The sequence below is a fragment of the Carcharhinus amblyrhynchos genome, chromosome 6, assembly GCF_965287045.1.
Source record: "Carcharhinus amblyrhynchos chromosome 6, sCarAmb.v2.hapA, whole genome shotgun sequence".
NCBI lineage: Eukaryota > Metazoa > Chordata > Chondrichthyes > Carcharhiniformes > Carcharhinidae > Carcharhinus > Carcharhinus amblyrhynchos.
In genome coordinates this window covers 30,318,823-30,339,069 of record NC_137329.1, presented here as the reverse complement: position 1 = coordinate 30,339,069, position 20,247 = coordinate 30,318,823, and the positions used below count along the sequence as shown (strand labels likewise).

The window sequence follows — 20,247 nt, the reverse complement described above, 5'->3', positions numbered from 1 at the left end:
CAAATAACTTTGTTGGACTTTAACCTACTGTTGTGAGACTATTTTCCGTTAGTAACCCGATTGCAATCCAGCAGCACCCACACTGGTTTATTTGAAGTTGGCACTGTGGCCAACAGTCTGCAATAGTGGGCAACAAGCACAGCAGCCTCAGGCAGGGCAGGGCAGGGTGGGAATTGTAGTTCGCGGGCGAGAGGGGCGGTACTACACCTCCCAGTGTGCACTGCGCGGGATGCAGTGTACGCTGGGAGTTGTTGTTCATGGGGGGGGAGAGCGATCGGGACTACACCTCCCAGGGTGCACCGCGGCAGACGCGGCGCCTATCGGGATAGCAGGGGGGAGGCCGCAGGTCGGGGAGTGCGCGTCTGCGACTCGGAGGCGGGATGAGCTCGGCGGACGGCGAGCGAGCCAGGCAACGGCCTCAGGCCGAGCAACACGGCGCCAAGAGGCCCGCTTCGCCCAATGTAATGTGGCTTGCTGTTTACCCCGCGGTTTGATTCGAGCCGGGACTGACGGAAGGGGGGAGGGGAACCTGAGGCCTGGCGTTTGGGGTGGGCCTTGGAGTCGGGGGGTTGGGGTAAAACCCCCTCCCCCGGGGAGGTTTCATACCGGGATTGGGGGAGGCGCAGTTCCTGTGTGCGACCCACACAGGCTCCAGTCTCTGTGTGCGGCCCCGGCCGTTCCGTCCCTCCTCATATCCTGTTGTTTTTCTTCCCTTCACCTTTGTTTCTGGGCAAGTTAAAATTTCGGGGCGACGGGGGGGGGGGCACTGCCTGGAACACCGGCACCGGGCACTCCCCTGGGCTGTGTGTGTCAAACCCACCCCCAGCTCCAGAGGAGGGTCTCCGTCCTCAGCCCTGCCTTGGCTTATCACCATAAAGTTGACCCAACAAAGAAGGCAGCTGGAGGGTGCTGAATGACACCAAGGCAGCCGTTCCTAGACTGAGGGAGGGGTGTGAATGTGTGTTATGGTGAGCTTTTGGCTCAATGGCAGGGCTGTCAAATGACACTTCATGAGATGTGCTTAGCCCAGCTGAATACGTGGAGCTGTGTTTGTTAGTGTCACAAGTAGGCTTGCACTAACACTGGAACGAAGTTACTATGAAAATCCCAAGTTGCCACACTCAAGCACCTGTTGAGGTATGCTGAGGGAGAATTTAGCCTGGCCAGTGCACCTAAACAGCACATCTATCGGACTGAGAGGAAACCCAAGAAAAACGTGCAGACTTCGCACGAGTGATCCAAGCTGGGAATTGAACCCGTGTGCCTGGTGCTGTGAGGCTGTAGTGCTCACCAGTTTGCAACTGTAGAGGCTGGTTGGTGCATGCTGTCTTGCGCAGGGACCATTTTGAAACATAGCTCAACTTTAACTTGATGTACATAGTTGTGCGGTGTCGAATGGGGAGCCAACACATGCAGTAGGTTGAATGGCCTCCTGTACTTTAACTATTCTGTGATTTACTGATTAACAATTGACACAGTGTACCCTCATTCTCCTACTTTGCCCCAAAGCTTGTTATATTTGAATAAAATTGTAGCATTTCTGTTCATGTTGTTTGAAGTCAAATCTATCAACTAATTTGGATGCTAACTATTAAATCTTTCTGAATCATTCTTGCAGTGTTTACGTACTAGAGCTTTTGAAGAGTATTGCTCCTATTGAGTCATCAGGGGTGCTATTTTATAAGGATTTCTGTACAATGCTATAAAAAGTGTGTTTCTTTAAGACTGCAACTATGGATGGCATGGTGGCACAGTGATTAGCACTGCTGCCTCACAGCACTAGGGACCTGGATTCGATTCCTGGCTTGGGCCACTTTCTGTGCGGAGTTTGCAACTCTCCTGTGTCTGCGTGGGTTTCTTCCAGATGTCCCATTTCTTCCCACAGTCCGAAAGATGTGCTGGTTAGGTGCATTGCCCATGCTAAATTTTCCCATGATGTACCTGAACAGACACTTGTGGCAGTAACTTCATTGCAGTGTTAATGTAAGCCTACTTGTGACACTAACAAAATAAACTGAAAATTGAAAGGGTGTCAGATTTATTTTAGCAGTGTTTTAAGACTGCAAAGTATTAACTAGTAAACTTTCAAGTAACAGATGCTTTTGTTTGGAGTTTGCAAGGAAATATATATTTAGTAATTATTGTTTTATGTCAATTGGATAATGTCCAGTAATTGTGTGAAATGAATGTTGCTTTCATGCGCAGCAGATATAGAATGCAATTGTCTTTGCAGAAAGGGTGATGTGTGAATTGAAATATATACAAACACACTTCTTATGTTTAAAAATGTCTTAGAATGGCTGGTTGTTGTCACAGCTGCACTTAGGGCAAGTATTCAAGAATTGAAATTGATAAGCTGCACATTGTCATAAGTTACCATTTTAGATGCAGATTGCATATGCTGGATACATAGCTCATTTATCTGAATCTAAACATGGGATTTTTAAAATTAACTTAAGATGTAAGATTTGGTGCCAAAAAAATCTTTTTCTCCTTTTGAATATCAGTGTTACTGCAAATGTAAGAATTACTGAGATCTGAATGTGAAGAAATTTGTTTTTGTTCCACTGTTTATCAACCCCTTTCTTTTACAGAGTAAAGGATGTAGCACGACGTGGGAATCAGCTGATTTGGGTGACGACGAACGGAAGTTGAAATTCCTAAGACTAATGGGAGCTGGGAAGGTAAATTGCGAGTTAATTTCTGTAGTAGATTTTAATGGGGATAAGAAAAGGAAGATGAGAATTTCTCATTCAAATTACTCTTTCTAAAGCCATCACAGTATGCAGAGCATTCCCAGGAAATAATCGAGTCTCATTTTTGGCAAGAAAACAGCGCAGTCTGCCTCGGCATGAATTAGATCATGATCTTCCTGCATACCTGTCGTTTTTGGGGAGAGATTGAGTTTTGTACTGGCTCAGAGAGGGGCAGAACCTAACAATACCAGAGAGCCTGTCTTCACGGATATTGGGTGCAGTTTTCAAAGGGCACACCGATCTGACAGTGAAATTGAAGACACCCCACCCCTGTCCCACAGATCATTGGTCTGCCCCCAACCCCGAAAATAGATTGATGGCATTGAGGCCCTCCCAGTAGTTATACCGTCATGTTGCTGCACCACCCCCTCCTCTTTCCTTGATACTGCTAGGGGCACAGCCCAGCCATTCCTGATCACCCAGGGCCTTCAGTGACTTCTGAGCCTCTTGGCGTAATCATTACACCTGGTCTCCATTCGTGGAGACTGGTATTGATTCATGCTAGGTTCCAACTGCTCCCAAGGGTCTGAGAATTTGGGAATAGGGAAAATCTAGCTTGAAATTGACTAGGCATAATTAAATGAATATTTAAATATGGTGTACAAAAATAGAAAATGCTGGAAAATCTCAGTGGGTCTGACAGCATCTGTGGAGATTGAACACTGTTAATGTTTCAAGTTTGGATGACTCTTCGTCAAAGCTCCAGACTTGAGATGTTGGCTCTCCCTCCACAGATGCTGTTAGACCCACTGAGATTTTCCAGCATTTTCTGCTTTTGTTTCAGATTGCAACATCTGCAATAATTTGTTTTTCTAAAAATATGATTATCTTCCCAAGCGCGGAGTCTGGGAGAATCCCAACGAGGTACTTGACGGCGCTAAACGCACTAATCCCCTCCAATTCATTTTCGGACCCAATGCTATCTGCGCTTGAGCATGTGGGATTGGAAAATTGCCTCCGATGTTTTTTTCCAAGATCCCTGTTGAATGGAGAAGCAAGTTGAAAGGGCAGAATGACCTCCTGCCCGAAATGTTCCTAATTCATATACTGCCAGCAAAGAAGGCAGTAGTAAAAGGACTGGGTCACGTCAAATCTTTGTGGTTGAATTGTTTTTGTGTAATTAAAAGCAGAACAATTATATGTACAAACGAGGGGTAGGCCATTTAGCCCCTCGACGCTGCATCACCATTTAATAAGATCGTGACTGATCTGTTAGTAGCCTCAGATCTGTATCCTGCCTACCCTCAATAACCTATCACCCTTTTCCCTGCCAAAAATCTATCCACTTCTGCCTTAAAAATATCCAAAAACTTTGCTTCCATAACGTTTTTAAGAAGAGAATTCCAGAGATTCGCATCCTTGAGAGAAAAAAAATCACCACATCTCCATTGTAGATGGGTGATCACTTATTTTTAAACGATGATTCCTAGTTCTCAATTCTCCCACAAGAGAAAGCAACCTCTCCACATCCACCCTGTTAAGACCCCTCAGGATCTTGTAAATTTCAATCAAGTTGCCTCTAACGCTTAATTCTAATAGATACAAGCCTAGCCTGTACAACCTTTTCTCATAAAATAAACCACCCATTCCATATATTAGTATCCAAACTGCTCCCAGTGCAATTACATCCAGCCACTGAGTGGAATAAGCCTGGACAGTTTCAGCTGAATTTACAGCACAACTACTCAAAATTTTTCCATTTGACAGGGATGGCTGGTGTTCAGATAGCACATTGGTGCAGTGAATTTGAGGTTGAAGAGTTGGCATAGTTGATGATGCTTATTTCAGGACTTGAGGGGATTATCTATGTTATTACTCCAGTATGGGACTGAAGAAGTGCTGTATTGTCTGAGGTGCAGTCCTTTAAATGAAATGTTAAAAAAAGGCCCATTCAGTCTGTTCAAGTTAAGGGTAGGGTTACATGGAACAGCTTGAAGCAGAGATGCTTAGTTCTTGATGTCCTGGCCAACATTCCTGCACATTTAAATAATATCACCAAAAATGACCTAATTTTATGTAATCTTGCTGTGTGCACATTAGCTGCATCATAGCAGTGAATGCACCTCAAAAGTAATTGATTGACTAGCATCTTGAGGATGCAATGAGGCATGGCATAACTTTTAAGTTTGTCCATTGTCTACCCTCCACCTATCTTGTGACCTTGGGAAGTGTGTTTAATTGGTGCAAAACTTAGTTATGATTTGTCCGAGTGAAAAATCCATGCTTTCAGTTCTTTATCATGGTTGTCAAATTCTATTTTGAGAAAATGAGGGAAATGAAGGCACAGGGACATATTTGTTTGCGCACAATAGTAATATTCACACTGTCCGCATCTAAGTGAGCATCAAATGCAACTGAATGACTAGAGGACAAGAATTTGGTTAGTGGTATGGAAATGACTATATTCAAGTCTGGGAGTTATGCTGATGAGCTGGATTGGTAGATTTGACTACATACTCAGTGTAACATTAAGCACCTGTTATTATGAAGACATACCTTTGAAGCAGTAATAAATGAGATTGATTGTAGAGTGTGCTCAAATTGATCTGTTTCTTGGGTATCCAGTGTAGCAAAGGCAGAATAGTTAAACTTATAATTCCTGATACCATTTTAATGAGATTACGCATTCATAAATAAGGCTTTCAGGTGGTATCAGAAATAATTAATTTTATACTGAATGTTGTCTAATTCAACCAATGACAGCACAGCTGGGCACTTAAACCTTTCAGTGTTTGGCAAAAGCAGACGCCCTGCTCTGCAATTTACTAACATTAAAAAGGAATCATCTGGGGCATAGAGTCTGTAGACAGGTACGAACATGAATGTATCAGGGATCCTTCTTGGCTAATCTGCCTCTGAGACTTCAGTGTTTACTAAATTCAGTAATAAGTGACAAATTTTAAGCCATCTCCGTAGAAAAATCCTATATCCAAAAAGCTTTAGAGTTTGTACAACCTGGACCCTTGGTGGTGAAAGGCTGAGATGCAGAACGTGCCTTGACGTTGTAGACAGGCTCAAATTGTTGTTGGTAAGACATACTTGAGAAACGATGAGCATCCTCAAATCTTGAAGCGGACTTGGGTTATGCAGAAAATAAAACAGAAAATGCTGAAAAAACTCAGCAGAGGTCTACTGTAGAGTCATACAGATTCAAAATGTTAACTGTTTCAATCTCCACAGATGTTGCCAGACCTATAAGTTTTTCCAGCATGTACTGTTTCTACTTCAAACTTCTTGCGTCCACAGTATTTGTTTTTTAATTTAGATTGTGCAGGTATTGGTTGAGAATGATTTGGGAATTGAATTCAATTTTCCTTCATTAACCAGCTTAATAATGTGATTCCCCATTATTCCAAGCCAAGCCTGGTGTCTGGTTGACTCTGGTTCTCCTCAGGTTTCTGAAAAAAAAATCAATCCAGAATCTTGGAGGCTGTTTTAGTTGCTTTTTGGCTCACACCTGGAGACTATGACATGAAAACAACCTTTCTAACCAAACAAGCACATCTTGACTCTAAGCTTGTCACGGAGTTGCAGTTTAAAGACCTACGTCAGAATGCTATACCCAAATTTGAGACATTGCATCTTTAGTTATATCAGAAGTGTATTTTAGGGAAATATGAGTATTGTTGTATACAAATTATATATAAATAATGTTGATAGGTTATTGTAGAAATGTCTTAAAAGTAGGAGAAATGATTTACCCTACTTCAGTTGTGTGATACCAACTTTCTTTTCCCGAGAATGTATTCAATCATTATGGAGCTTTGAGTCCTTATAATTGTAGCCATGTTTAATGTCTTCTGACTGGTTGCAGCTCCCTGTTTGTAACGTTAAGAGAGAAAGAATAATCTAGAAGGGAAATAGGCATAAACTGAGCAAGATTTGAAAGGAATCTTAAAGACCAGAGTTTTTTAATTAACGCTGCTTTAAAAAAAATGCACCTGCAAATGACTTCTGGAATGTAATTTGTAGCAAAGGGATTTAAATTACATGTAGCCTTTAGATGCTATCTGACAATTGTAATTGAGGGCAGTATTTAATAAAAGATAAACATTAAAATTAATTACATTTTCAGACATGTTGCCATGAAATGCAGTGTACCAAAAGTTTAATTCAAACATTGATTTATCTGGAATTATTTCATTGAAATATTGTTTGTGGTCTTGTATATTGTTCAACTATCAGTAACTGTTTTAATTGCATTTGGTAAGCTCAATAATGGTAATGCAGTAAAGTCAGTGTGGTAAACGTGTATTTCAACATTGCCAGCCAAAAAGTGATTACAATGCAGTACCTTTTCACTATGAAGATAGTGGAGCAGTTTTGGTGTCTAATGGAGATTGTTTCATAGTTTTCTGTGGCTCAGGGAGAATGGATTTCATGCATAGTTGGCTTAAAATCTGATCTGGAATTATGGGTTAGTCTGTACACTTTAAAAATTATCTGGAGTTGTATCCAAATGTTTTTGATGTAATATGCAATGTCTACTTTTTTCTCTTTAGAAAGATCCTACTGGACGCCCACATCCAGGAGATCACAAATCGACCTCGCATTTCAGGACAGGTGAGCGAAAGAAGGGAATTTTATTGAACTATTGTCCTGCTCTAATATAGTCTCCCCTCATAAGCACACTCGCCATAATTCCTATGGTTACTTTTTCAGTGACAGCCTTTATGTCCCTATGTGCCACCTCCAAAACTTAATCTAAATCTACTTTCTAAAACAAAAATATGGCACTTTCCACACAGGCACCAGACAAATGATTTTTCAATCTCCCAATATTTGTTGTAAATGCTTAGAAAAGTGAATGTGGCTATGTATAAATAGATGTGCATGAAGAACCTTACAAAGTATTCATGAATACACATAGCACATACCAAAAATATGAGGGGTAACTATACAGTTATTAGCCAATATTTTGACTCTGGACTTGGGTTAATTTTAAAGAGAACATTTCAGCGTAACTTATAAAATTCTCTTTTAAAAGATTGGTTAATTTATTTTTACATTTTGGATGTTAGTCCGGCATAATGACTACAAGCTACCATACCTGCCAACTTTTATTTTTTACCTGTCAATATTAAAATGGAAGAAATGTCCAGTTTTTTATTTGGGAGTGGTACGCATGTGTTCACTTTGAGGGTAAGAGGATGATTTAGCATTGATTGATAGTGTTCAGTGATGTGTTTTATTGTGCTGGATTTTCAAGACTCATTGAAGGATTATACAAAAATGATTGAAGCAAATTACAATACAAAGCACTATTGTTGCAATTGGCTTTGGTACTATTGAAAGTTTCTTAAAGCTACTCTATCTCAATCATTGCTTCTTTAATTCTATGATTTATTTAACCCACCTTCCCGTGGAGGGAGGGGTGGAGAGAGCAGCACAAAGACTGCACTGATCCTCTTTTACTGTTTCTTGAACTTCTGTCAAAATTCTGCCATAGAAGTAGTTTTTCTAAATCAGTTGAAAAAATGACTGATATGGGAACTTTGAGTGAAGGTATTTTGTTTTTAGGTGATGAAGATAAGAAAATAAATGAGGAGCTGGAACATCAGTTTCATCAGAGCTTGGACAGTCAGCTATCAGGGAGGAACAGACGCCACTGTGGATTAGGCTTCAGTGAGGTAAAAGGCATCCTGTTCCCAGAAACGACCTATTGTCAAAATCTTATTTGTTTTACTGAACATACAGACCTGGACCAGCAACTCCACATACACATACGCACAATGTCCCTTTTCTGTTGTTGCTGCTGGTTGGGAGAGAAATCGAGAAGTCTTTTTTAAATCAACAACAAGTGATAAAAGTATGGAACTCTACCCTTTACCCCAAAAAGCTATGATTGCTGTGGCAGTTATAGCTTTAACTGAGGTTGACAAATTTTTGAAAAGGGTAGCAAATAATATGGAGTTGTGTTGCCAATCAGCCTTGACTTAATTGATTGCAAGTTCAAGAGGCTGAATGCTTGCTGTGTTTTGATAATTGAGTAAAGTTCCCTAATCTTCCTTTAGGAGAGGTAAGCCAGTGTCTGTGTTGACCTTTTATTACTTCCACTATGGGTGCTAATGGTATGTTAATTATATTATCAAGGTTGAGGTGAAGAGAACTGATTAAAAAAAATGGTATCTGGTTTCCTAATTCATCATCTGCTTCAGAATGAATTAACATTGGGAAGTGGTTAGCCCCAGGTTGGCTGCTCTCTGGGTGAAATTATAGCAATGAACTTCTGAGAAATAGCATACAAGGGCAAGATATACCACTCAAGCTTCAGTTACTATTAGCAGTCCTTTGGATAGTGGAAAATACATCTACTGGTAACTCTCTGGAATGGTGGCTGAAATTGTGATTAAAAATTATTCAGTTTAAAGCAGTGATTCTGAAACAGACCTGATTGTGCTGGCTAGATTCAGGAGCATAAGCTTGTAGCCCAATGGAGGGCTGGGAAAATTGAGTAATGCAACCAAATTGAGAGAGGAGGAAGGCAAGAAACAATTGAGTGAAAGGAACAGAGTAGTAGTTACTCCTGAGGCCCAGAAACTACAATTTAAGTGATTTTTATTTTTTGACAGACATGGGTTCAACGATATCTAGGTTGCACACATTTTTTGCTGCACTGGAGGAGTGTGAAACAGGTCAATCTTGCTGTGAAACGAAGATAAAGCAAGTCAGCATTACTGAAGGGGAGGATGAAGCAGATTAGCATCACTGAGGAGACCAGATGGAGTGTAAAACAGGTCAGAAGAGACCAGGAGGAGGGTGAATCAGGTCAGTGTCATTGTGAAGAGTCTGGGAGAAGAGTGAACCAGGTCAGTATCATTGTGAAGAGCCTGAGAGAAGAGTGAACCAGGTCAGTATCATTGTGAAGAGTCTGGGAGAAGGGCGAATCAAGTCATTATCACTGAAGAGGCTGGGAGGAGAGTGAGGCAGGTCAGTGTCATTGTGAAAAGGCTGGGAGGAGGGTGAATCAGGCCAACATCATGTGAAGAGGCCAGGAGGAGGGCAAATCAGGTCAACATTGTTGTGAAGAGGCCAGGTCTGCAAGACATAACAGGTTACAGGATGACGGCATATAGAATAGCAGGCAGCAATACACTCCTACCTGATGAATTCAACGCATACTATGCCTGGGCGAGCACTCAGATCCTGTGCCGACACCTGGTGAGGCTACTCGCAGACATCTTTAACTTCTCCTTACACTGATTTAAAATCCCTACCTGTTTCAAGAAGGCAACCATCATCCCTGTACCAAAGAAAAGCCAAGCAGCGTGCCTTAATGACCATCGCCCAGTGGCTCATCCATTATTATAAAGTGCTTTGAAAGGTCAGTCATGGCATCAACCAACCCCTGCCTTCCAGATTGCCTGGATCCACTCCCCTTCACCTTTCCCCGCTACAGATCCACAGCAGTTGCCATCTTTCTGGCCTGACACTCCACCCTGGAACACCGGGATAACAAAGACACTTATGTCAGACTCCTATTCATTAACTATAGCTCAGTCTTCAACTCTATTATTCCTACAAAATTCATCTCCACACTCTTAGGTCTCTAATGGCCTAAGGCTTGGCTCCTCCCTCTGTGACTGGATCCTTGACTTCCTAACTCTCAGACCACAAGCAGTAGGCATCGACACCTCCTTCACAATCATTCTCAACACTGGTGCCCTGCCAGGTTGTTCTCAACCCCTTACTTGACTCCTTATGCACTTATGACTGTGTGGCCGAATTCCCCTCCAACTTGTTTCTGAGGTTTGCTGATGACACTACCATAGTGGGTCGGATCTCGTTCAATTATGAGACAGAGTACAGGAAAGAGAGAATCTGGCGAAATGGTGCAGCGCCAGTAATCTCTCCCTGAAAGTCCGTAAAGCGAAGGAGATAGTCATTAACTTCAGGAAGCATGTTGGAGGACATGCACCTGTCTACATCAATGGGGACAAAGTAGAAATGGTTGAGAACGTCAAGTTTTTAGGTGCCCAGATCACCAACAACCTGTCCTGGTCTCTCCAAGCTGACACTATAAGAAAGCCCACCAACACATCTATTTTCTCAAGAAGCCAAGGAAATTCAGCATGTCTGCTACAACTGTCTCCAGTTTTTATAGATGTGCCATAGAAAGCATCCTTTCTGTATGTAGCATAGCTTGGTATGGCTCCTGCTCCAGTCAAAACTGGAAGAAAATACAAAGTGTTGTGAATGTAGCCCAGTTCATCGTGCAAACCAGCCTCCCATCCGTTGACTGTCTACACTTCCAGCTGCTTTGGAAAAGCAGCCAGCATAATTAAGGACTCCATGCACCCCAGGCATTCTCTCTTCCACCACCACGTATCAGGAAAAAGATGCACAAGTCTGAGGCCATGTACCAACCAACTCGAGCAATTTCTTCCCTGCTTCCTTCAGACCTTTGAATGGACCTACCTCATATTAAGTTGATCTTTCTCTATACCCTAGCTATGATTATAACACTACATTCCACACCCTCTCCTTCTCCCTTATGGTATGTGTTGTCTGTATAGCGCTTGAATCAATACTTTTCACTGTATACCAATGCTTGTGACAATAAATCAAAGGAAAGGATGAACCAAGTCAGCATCATTGAAGAGAAGGGTGAGTTAGGTCTACATTGCATTGAAGAGGCCAGGAGGAGAGTGAATCAGGTCAGCATCACTGAAGAGTCCCGAGGAGGAGAATCCAGGTCACTGTCACTTTAGAGACTGAAAGGAGTGTGAATCAGGTTAATATTGCTGTGAAGGGGTCAGGCGGAGAGTGAAGCAGATCAGCATCACTGAAGAGGCTAGGAGGAAAGCGAATCAGGTCAGCATTACTGAAGTGAGAGAGAGAAAATTATGACATCACTGGTAAACCATGAGTTGATTGGTGAGTGTTGCTACTGACTCTTCGTTCTCCAAAATTACACTTGGTGAGTGGGGCTTAAAACAGCAGAGAGAACGGAACTTCACTTGTTGAGCAACACGGAGCAGTGAGGACAGAGTGAGGCTTAAAGCAGCAGACTGAGTGAAATTTCACTTGGTGAGCAGTGGTAAAAGCCTGGAGTCTCTGTCGCCACCAAGAACCAGTTTGGGTTCAGAACCTGTGTTCAGGAAGGTAAATTCAGGTGTGATATCACAAGTAATCAGACATAACATTTCCTTTTGTATTTTAAAATTATACTTGTCTAACTCATTTACTGGCCTATCTTCGAGGCCTTGGGCCTTTATCTGGTGGATCTTTAGTTACTGAAAGATGACTGAGGTAATTCTCCCAAAAAAAAACTGAAGTGCGCACCAGATGGGAATATGGGAGTTTTTCCTGCCCGTTTCTTGGGCAGACTGAGTGGAATGAATATCCAGGACTCTGCATCACACAGATCATTTATAATAAGTTTTATGCCAGGGGGCAGAGCCTGAATCCACCAGAAAGGCTGGCATCATTGCGCTGATCAGCGCATGCGCACTGGCCCACTGATCACTGGCGTCTGTGATCCCCCACCCTATGTCCAGCCCATCCGATCTCTGCTTCCCCCCTCCCCCACTTCATTGCCAGCCCCAATAACCTTCTCTCTCCCAACCCCACCGATCCCTAATGCAGAGTGCGCAGTGGGTCATCCCAACCCCCATGGCACTGCTTGGTGTCTGGTTGTCATTGCCAGTGTACCTGACTGGCACTGCCAGAGTGTCCAGTGGGCTGTCAGGTTGGCATTGTAAGAAGTCTCAACACTAGGTTAAAGTCCAACAAGATTATTTCGTAGCACAAGCTTTGGAGCTACCACATAAATCTGTTGGACTTTAATCTGGTGTTGTGAGACTTCTTACTGTGCTTACCCCAGTCCAACGCTGGCACCTCCGCATCAAGATTGGCATTGCTCAAGGGGTATGCATCCCCTGCCTCCGACTTCCTGGAGGAGTCTCAATAGCTGCCTCCTGTTCCCACCAGCAGGGTGATCACACCTGATTCCCATTTACGGGGACCATACATGATTTCTAGAAATGGAAATGTTCCCGACGGGATGGGAAACATTAACAAGCCCAGCCAATATCATGTTGGGCTTGCTAATGATAATCAGCCATGTGCTGATTTCTGGCATGAGGCTGATTAGCTTAAAAAGAAAGCCTAGGAAAGTCTTAGTCAGCTGGACGCTAGTTGCGAATCTTACTACAAGGCCCCCGCTGATATTTCCCAGCCCACAGCGCTACTTGAGCAATGGGCAAGGAAAATCACATCCGACTCGTTCGGTGATAAGTGGGGTTAATTCATTTGATCACGCATGTCAGTGTACTGCATGGACCAGTGCCTAGGTGAAGGAACTTTTGAATGCCATCGAGATGATATTGTTTTTCTGCAACATTGCCTTAATGTGTCTTGGTCGTTTTCTTTCTCAGTCCTCCTTAACCAGCTTTCCTGTTTATCCACCTCAGCTGGTCCCAGAGTAGAACGTTAAATAACTGGCGTTCTAGAGCCAGAATGGGCATGGACCAAAGCAATTGAAGTAGTTCAGGACATGGAACCACAATGGGGAGGAAGGAATTAGATAGGAAGCCAGGTTTGGGAAGAGGTATCCAAGATAAACATGGGCAAAGTGATGCACATGTTACCAACAGGAGGGATATTTCGAACTGCATTGATTTCCTTGTATCATCTATCTATATGCCAAAGGTGTTTGAATTACTTTTTGACGAATAAGCAGTGATATGTCTTCCCAACCTCTAGAATTTAGTGATCCAATTTTACTAATAATCCACAGCAAACTTGAGTTAGGGCTAACTCAAGTTTGTTTAATTTGCACATTTAAAATCTACAGATTGTCCACAATGTTTCACTTGGCATATTCACGCAGTAATGAGAGGGATAGAGAAAATAAAGATTACAATGTAAGGACCACAGAATAATAAATATGGGTTTACGTGAGTTTGAGACCAAAGCCAGAGTCCAGTGAGAAGTAACGTCATGTAAGTATTTTGAGTTTGGCTGGCTAAATGTTGGCATTGTATGATTCAATTTTTCCATTTGGGCTGATTGTTGCAAGATGAGGTAGGCGCACAGATTGAATTGGTTCTGTAGGCAAATGTACAAAAACTTCCAGCAGAATTGGTTAGATGGCTAGGCTTTAAAATTATATTTGTCTAACTCACGTTTACTGGGCTATCTTCAAGGCCTTGGGCCTTGGAGGAGCTGCTTCTTAGTAGCTTGCCAGTTAGATGTGAAATAGCAGACTGGCTGTGAAAACCAACGATGTAATACTAAATTGTCTAGAAGCTTGGGTCATGTGACCTTCCTTCTCCACACTGACTTCAAAAGGAATGTTTTATCCAGTGTCTGTAATTGGCTTTGGTTTCAGGACTGATCATTTCTCTATCATTAGTTATTGGAATAAGTTCCATTCATGTTGAGGATCTGGCATTTGGAAAGCCATTGTCTCAGCAGACCCATTGACTCCACTAGCAAGGTTGGCTTATCAAATGCAGGTTACATCTCTTGTTCTCTTTGCAATTAGTCTGAACAATCCTGGTGTGATGTGAGCCTGTTAGTAGCTCTCTGAGCACAATGAGGTGTGACATTCTAGAGAGAGGAAAGAAATTGCCCTTAACTCCTGGTGATTTTGCCAAGAGGGCCAAATCCAAGATCAGATTCCTTGTAATTTTCTTTGTTTAACAGGAAAAAACAAAAATTTTAAAACTAAATAGCAATGAGAATAAAGTTTTTAAAAATTAATGTTGTTAGGTTCCTATGACACGGAAACAATCATTTGCAATGGCCAATTGGGAGCGAGGTATCCATGATTTTAAAAACTCAAGCTGTGGTTATGGCACTCATTGTTCAGGCCCTGTGTCCTTCAGATACTTAGTAATTCAGCCATTGATTAAATTGTTAGTGATGGTTGACTAGAAATCTAAACTTTTTGCTTGTTTTCCAGCCGGAGCCAGAAGAACCAGAACTTCAACAGATCAGCGCTTCAGCAGATTCAGCAACCAACAGCTTGAACAATTCTGAAAATAAAGATTTTTCGAACAGCGTGAAATCTAGTGGCAAGGAGCATCAGTCGGAAGATGCCAACGCTAAAAAGCAGGACCTGAAAAGCAATTATAAAATGATGTTCGTAAAGTCATCTACAAACTAACTCAAATTCCTTAACACAATCTCTTGTTTATTCTTCTGGATTGTACAATTACAATCCATTTTTACTGAACACCGATCGCATTGGGTTTAATTTCCAGTTTAAGTGGTACATGACTTGACCTCTTAACTACTACATAGTTATGTGTTGCCATGTTCTATTTCATACGTTTTCAGTTTTTAAATCTCTTTTGTGAAAATGGTCCTCATTTTTCCAATTTATTTTTAGAGCTATGTTTTCCGAAGTTTCCTGCTTTTATTGAGTTCCAAGTGTGTAACGTCTAAATGCAGATGAGATACTACTTATGACTATGTAATTTATAAATACATATCATTTGTGCAAATTTTTTTAAGTGAGTAATGACCGAGACAAGGAACTTGATCCAATTTAAATGGTGAAGGCTAGTTGAAAGAAGAATTTTTAGCTGTTCATATACTGTATATATAAAATAAAACTTCAGAAGAAAATCTGTTACAGGTTTTGCTATTGTCTCACGTTTGCTCTAAGGAAAGGAATTTTTGGCATGGATGAATATTGGATCGTTGTCAGGAGGTTGCAGTTTGAGCAAGAAATTCCAATACAAAGAAAACTTTAAAGAATCGAATACCGCAATACGCACCACAAGTCTTTTTTCGCTCCTTCAACAAAGTTGTAATTGTTCAAACTGTTTAATCTTGACTGGGAAAAAGATGATTTCTATGATTCTGGTATTGAAACATTGCAACAGACTTCTATTTGTGGCACCATCTTTAATCCTGTAAAATTGCTGCTCTTTGGAGCCAGGAACATGTGGTTTGGAGGAGATATGGTAGGAATGTCATTGAAGCAGTGGATAGCTTGCACATTAGCAGGATTAATTTGACCTTCCATGTGATTGGGTTGATAAATGATCCACATTTCATAGCAGGATTTCTGATCATCTTGTAGTCATGTGACAAAGTACAATAATTTGTGTAGGGAAATATAATAGCATATTTTACAGTAGTAATGACAGTGAAATGCAGCATTCACTGTCATTAATCATACATTGGCACCAATCTCTGGAGTTCACACAAGCAATTAAGCAGGGAGGTTTAGGAGTTGCTGTCATGATTCCACATTGCCCCTACCCCCCAATTGGAAGTCAGTGAAATGAAGAGAACTTTCATTCTTGCACTCATCTTACTGTAAAAACCCTTAAACATTGCACCTTGTTGAATGAGGTGTAACTGGAGTTTTAATGGTGTACTAATTTCATACTTACAGCTGAATGGCCTCACCTGCTCTGAAAGAGTTATCTTGAGTGTTAAATTTCTCCTATTGTGGTAAGCAATTCCACATTTTAAATTTTTTGAATAGTTTTAATATTTTATCTTCTAAATTGCATGTGCATGTCCTGATCATGTACTTCACTATCTTGTATTATAAAAAATAAAATTACAATTGGAGGGATGCAATGGTTTTTACTTCCTGATGTGCTATCAATGAGAATACTTAAATGTGAGCAGCAGCTTACCTTGCTTAATGACATAATTACTGCTGGATGCCTGGAGATTTCCCTGGATTGGTGTCAGATTAAAATTGGTGTTTGGAAAAGAAAGTTGATGCCATTCTTTAGGTCAGAAGTGAATGCGTTGCTTTGCTGCTGACCACATGTTCCAAATGATAAAACCAAGCATGTAACTTAAGTAGAATTTGTTTTTAAATTGCTGTTTCCCCACCATCTTGAGGATCGCATGATATAGCTACTCCATTATTCCCTGCCCTCCTTTAATCCTGTGATATGGCCCTTGACCCAAGTGCTTTAATGAAAAAGAATTGTTCATGTACATGAAATTCCCATGATATTGCCTAGGGATAAGTAGGCTCCTGAAAATATCTCAAGTTAAGCCATTGAGGCATTGAGTTAATTTCATTCACTAAGGAGATGAGATTTTTGAACTTGTAGGATGGAGTTTTCCTGTCCCGCACACCATGGGAATCAAAGTGGGTGGAACAGGACCATGCAAAGGTCTACTGACCTTGGGTGGGATTTTCTGGTTTTGGGGCAAGTGCGACCAGAAAATACTACCCACAATCTGAGCGTGGTAGAACTTAAAGCTGCTTTCTGGCATTTTTTGCATGTCAAATTTAGAAGTAATCAACACAAGTAGAAAAGCAGGAAGGCTTCTAAATTGTAGGTACCAGAGCTAAGTTGGTTTTCATAGAACAGTGCAACTTCTTCATTAGAAAGAATTTTATAAATAGCATTAAGTACTAATGGGAAACAATGGATTTCCCCAGATCATTTTTATCTTCTGGTTTTACTGCTAACAAAGAACAACACAGCACAGGAAACAGGCCCTTCGGCCCAACGAGCCTGCGCTGCCATTTCAACATTGTGAGTCCCTTCCACCCATGACCCTTGTCTACGCTTATGGCACTCCACATTGGAAACCAGATTGAGGGAAGACTAATTTAGGGACAATTTGTTACACCAATCAGCCTAAGAGCACATCTTTGGGGTGTGGGAGGAAACTGGAGCACCCGGTGAAAACCCACGCAAGCACGGGGAGAATGTGCAAACTCCCACAGACACTGGCCCAAATCCATGTATCTGCACAGCAAATAGTGATAATCACTGTGCTGTTGTGTTGCCCATCAGCTGGTCCAGTTTAAGTGTACATTAACGACGTGAAGCACTAGGCTACTCTCGAAACATCCAAGAGCAGCCCTCGCATGACCCACTGCGTGTATGCCGCTTGTTGGAAAACAAGGTGGACTGAAGCATCTGTGGATTAAAAGAGAAAAACATCAATAACATGCACAATCTTATGCAAACATTCAAGGGAATCCCCAGAAGCTCAAAAGTAAAACAGGTGAGCCAAAAAATATGTTGGAAGGTCCATAGGAATCAATTGATTCCCAGGGATGTCCCAAGGCTCTAGATCCTTATTTAAAACAGTCTCCTATATCCGTCCATCTCCATCCCGCTCATGTGCCTATCTAAGTATCCCTTAAACAACTCCAGCATGCCTGCCTCCACCACCTTACTTGGCAGTGCATTCCATACCCCCACAACCCTCTGTGTGAAAAACCTCCCTCTAACATACGAATTATATCTCGCCTCCCTCACCCTAAGCGCGTGGGCCCTCATAATATTTGTTTCCAATCTAGGAAAAAGCTTACCACTGTTTACTCTATCTATACCCTTCATAATCTTATACACCTCTATTAGATCTCCCCTCATTCTCTGTCTTTCTAAGGAAAACAGCCCCAATTTGCCCAACCTTTCCTCAACCCAGACCTTCCATACCAGGCAGCATCCTGGTAAACCTCCTCTGCACTCTCTCCAGGGTCTCCACGTCTTTCCGGTAGTAAGGCGACCAGAACTGGACGCGGTACTCCAAATGCGGCCTAACCAACGTTCTATACAACTGAAACATTAGACGCCAGCTCTTGTACTCTATACCCCTTCCTATAAAAGCTAATTATTACTTACGTGGAGAAAAACTGCAGCAGGCGACGGTGCAGAGGGACCTCGGGGTCCTTGTGCATGAGTCGCAAAAACCCAGCTTGCAGGTGCAGCAGGTGGTCAGGAAGGCGAATGGGATGTTGGCCTTCATCGCGAGGGGGATTGAATATAAAAGTAGGGAGGTCTTGCTGCGGCTGTATAGGGCATTGGTGAGGCCGCAGCTGGAGTACTGTGTGCAGTTTTGGGTGCCGTACTTACGCAAGGATACTTTGGCCTTGGAGGGAGTGCAGAGGAGGTTTACTAGGCTGATGCCGGAGTTGAGGGGGTTGAACTATGAGGAGAGGCTGAATAAATTAGGCTTGTACTCATTAGAGTTTAGAAGAATGAGGGGAGATCTCATTGAGACGTATAAGATGATGAATGGGATGGATAGGATAGAGGTGGAGAGACTCTTCCTGCTCAGAAAGGATAGTAGGACTAGGGGGCACAGCCTCAAGATAAAGGGGGGGGCGGTTTAGAACAGAGTTGAGGAGGAACTTCTTCACTCAAAGGGTGGTGAATCTCTGGAATTCTCTGCCCGTTGAAGTGGTGGAGGCTAACTCGCTAAATATTTTTAAGACGCGGGTTGATGGGTTTTTGATAAGAGAGGGGATTAAGGGTTATGGGGAGAGGGCGGGAATGTGGAACTGAGCCACGACAGATCAGTCATGATCTTATTGAATGGCGGGGCAGGCTCGAAGGGCTAGTTGGCCTACTCCTGCTCCTATTTCTTATGTTCTTACGTTCTTATGTTCTAACATACCATAAGCTTTCTTCACAACCTTCTCCACCTGTACTGCCACCTTCAAAGACTTGTGCACTTGCACCCCCAGATCCCTCTGCGTTTCTACACTCTTAATAGGTCTACCCTTTATCATATAACTTCCCCCTACATTATTTCTTCCAAAATGCATCACCTCACATTTATCAGGATTAAATTCCATCTACCATTTATCTGCCCAATATACCAGCCTATCTATATCCTGTTGTATTGCCTGACACTGCTGCTCACTGTGTGCCAGTCCAGCCATCTTAGTGTCATCTGTAAACTTGCTGATCACACCACGTACTCCCTCTTCCCAGTCATTTATGTATATTACAAATCAAAGCGGTCCCAGTACTGAGCCTGTGGCACACCACTGGTGACAGACCTCCAGCTAGAAAGAGACCCTTCCACTACTACTCTCTGTCTCCTATTACCAAGCCAGTTATCAATCCATCTAGATACCTGTCCTTCTATTCCATGAGCCTTAACCTTTTCAACCAACCTACCATGAGGGACTTTGAACGTAAGAACATAAGAAATAGGAGCTGGAGTAGGCCATCTAGCCCTTCGAGCCTGCCCCGCCATTCAATAAGATCATGGCTGATCTAAAGTGGATCAGTTCCACTTTCCCGCTTTCTCCCCATAACCCTTAATTCCCTTGTCTGTCAAAAACCTATCTACCCGTGACTTAAATATATTTAGCGAGGTAGCCTCCACCACTTCAACGGGCAGAGAATTCCAGAGATTCACCACCCTTTGAGTGAAGAAGTTCCTCCTCAACTCCGTTCTAAACTGTCCCCTCCCTTTATCTTGAGGCTGTGCCCTCTAGTCCTGCTATTCTTTCTGAGCAGGAAGAATCTCTCTACCTCTACCCTATCCATCCCTTTCATTATTTTATATGTCTCTATAAGATCCCCCCTCATCCTTCTAAACTCCAACCAGTCTATTTAGTCTCTCTTCATAGTCCAACCCCCTCATCTCCGGTATCAGCCTAGTGAACCTCCTCTGCACTCCCTCCAAAGCCAAAATATCCTTGCTCAAGTGCGGCGACCAAAACTGCACACAGTACTCCGGCTGCGGCCTCACCAATGCCCTGTACAGTTGCAGCAAGACCTCCCTGCTTTTATATTTTATCCCCCTC

At 42.4% G+C, this 20,247-nt stretch overlaps 1 protein-coding gene across 1 annotated transcript; it reads left to right on the top strand.

Annotated features, from left to right (window-relative positions):
* The first annotated feature begins 313 nt into the window (after positions 1–313).
* On the top strand, positions 314–15,342 carry c6h11orf58 (chromosome 6 C11orf58 homolog). Its single transcript, XM_080190142.1, has 5 exons — positions 314–461; positions 2,595–2,684; positions 7,259–7,319; positions 8,277–8,386; positions 14,668–15,342. Exons 1-5 carry the CDS (start codon positions 381–383, stop codon positions 14,869–14,871), a joined length of 546 nt encoding a protein of 181 aa, XP_080046268.1. The 5' UTR covers positions 314–380; the 3' UTR covers positions 14,872–15,342.
* The last annotated feature ends 4,905 nt before the right edge of the window (positions 15,343–20,247 follow it).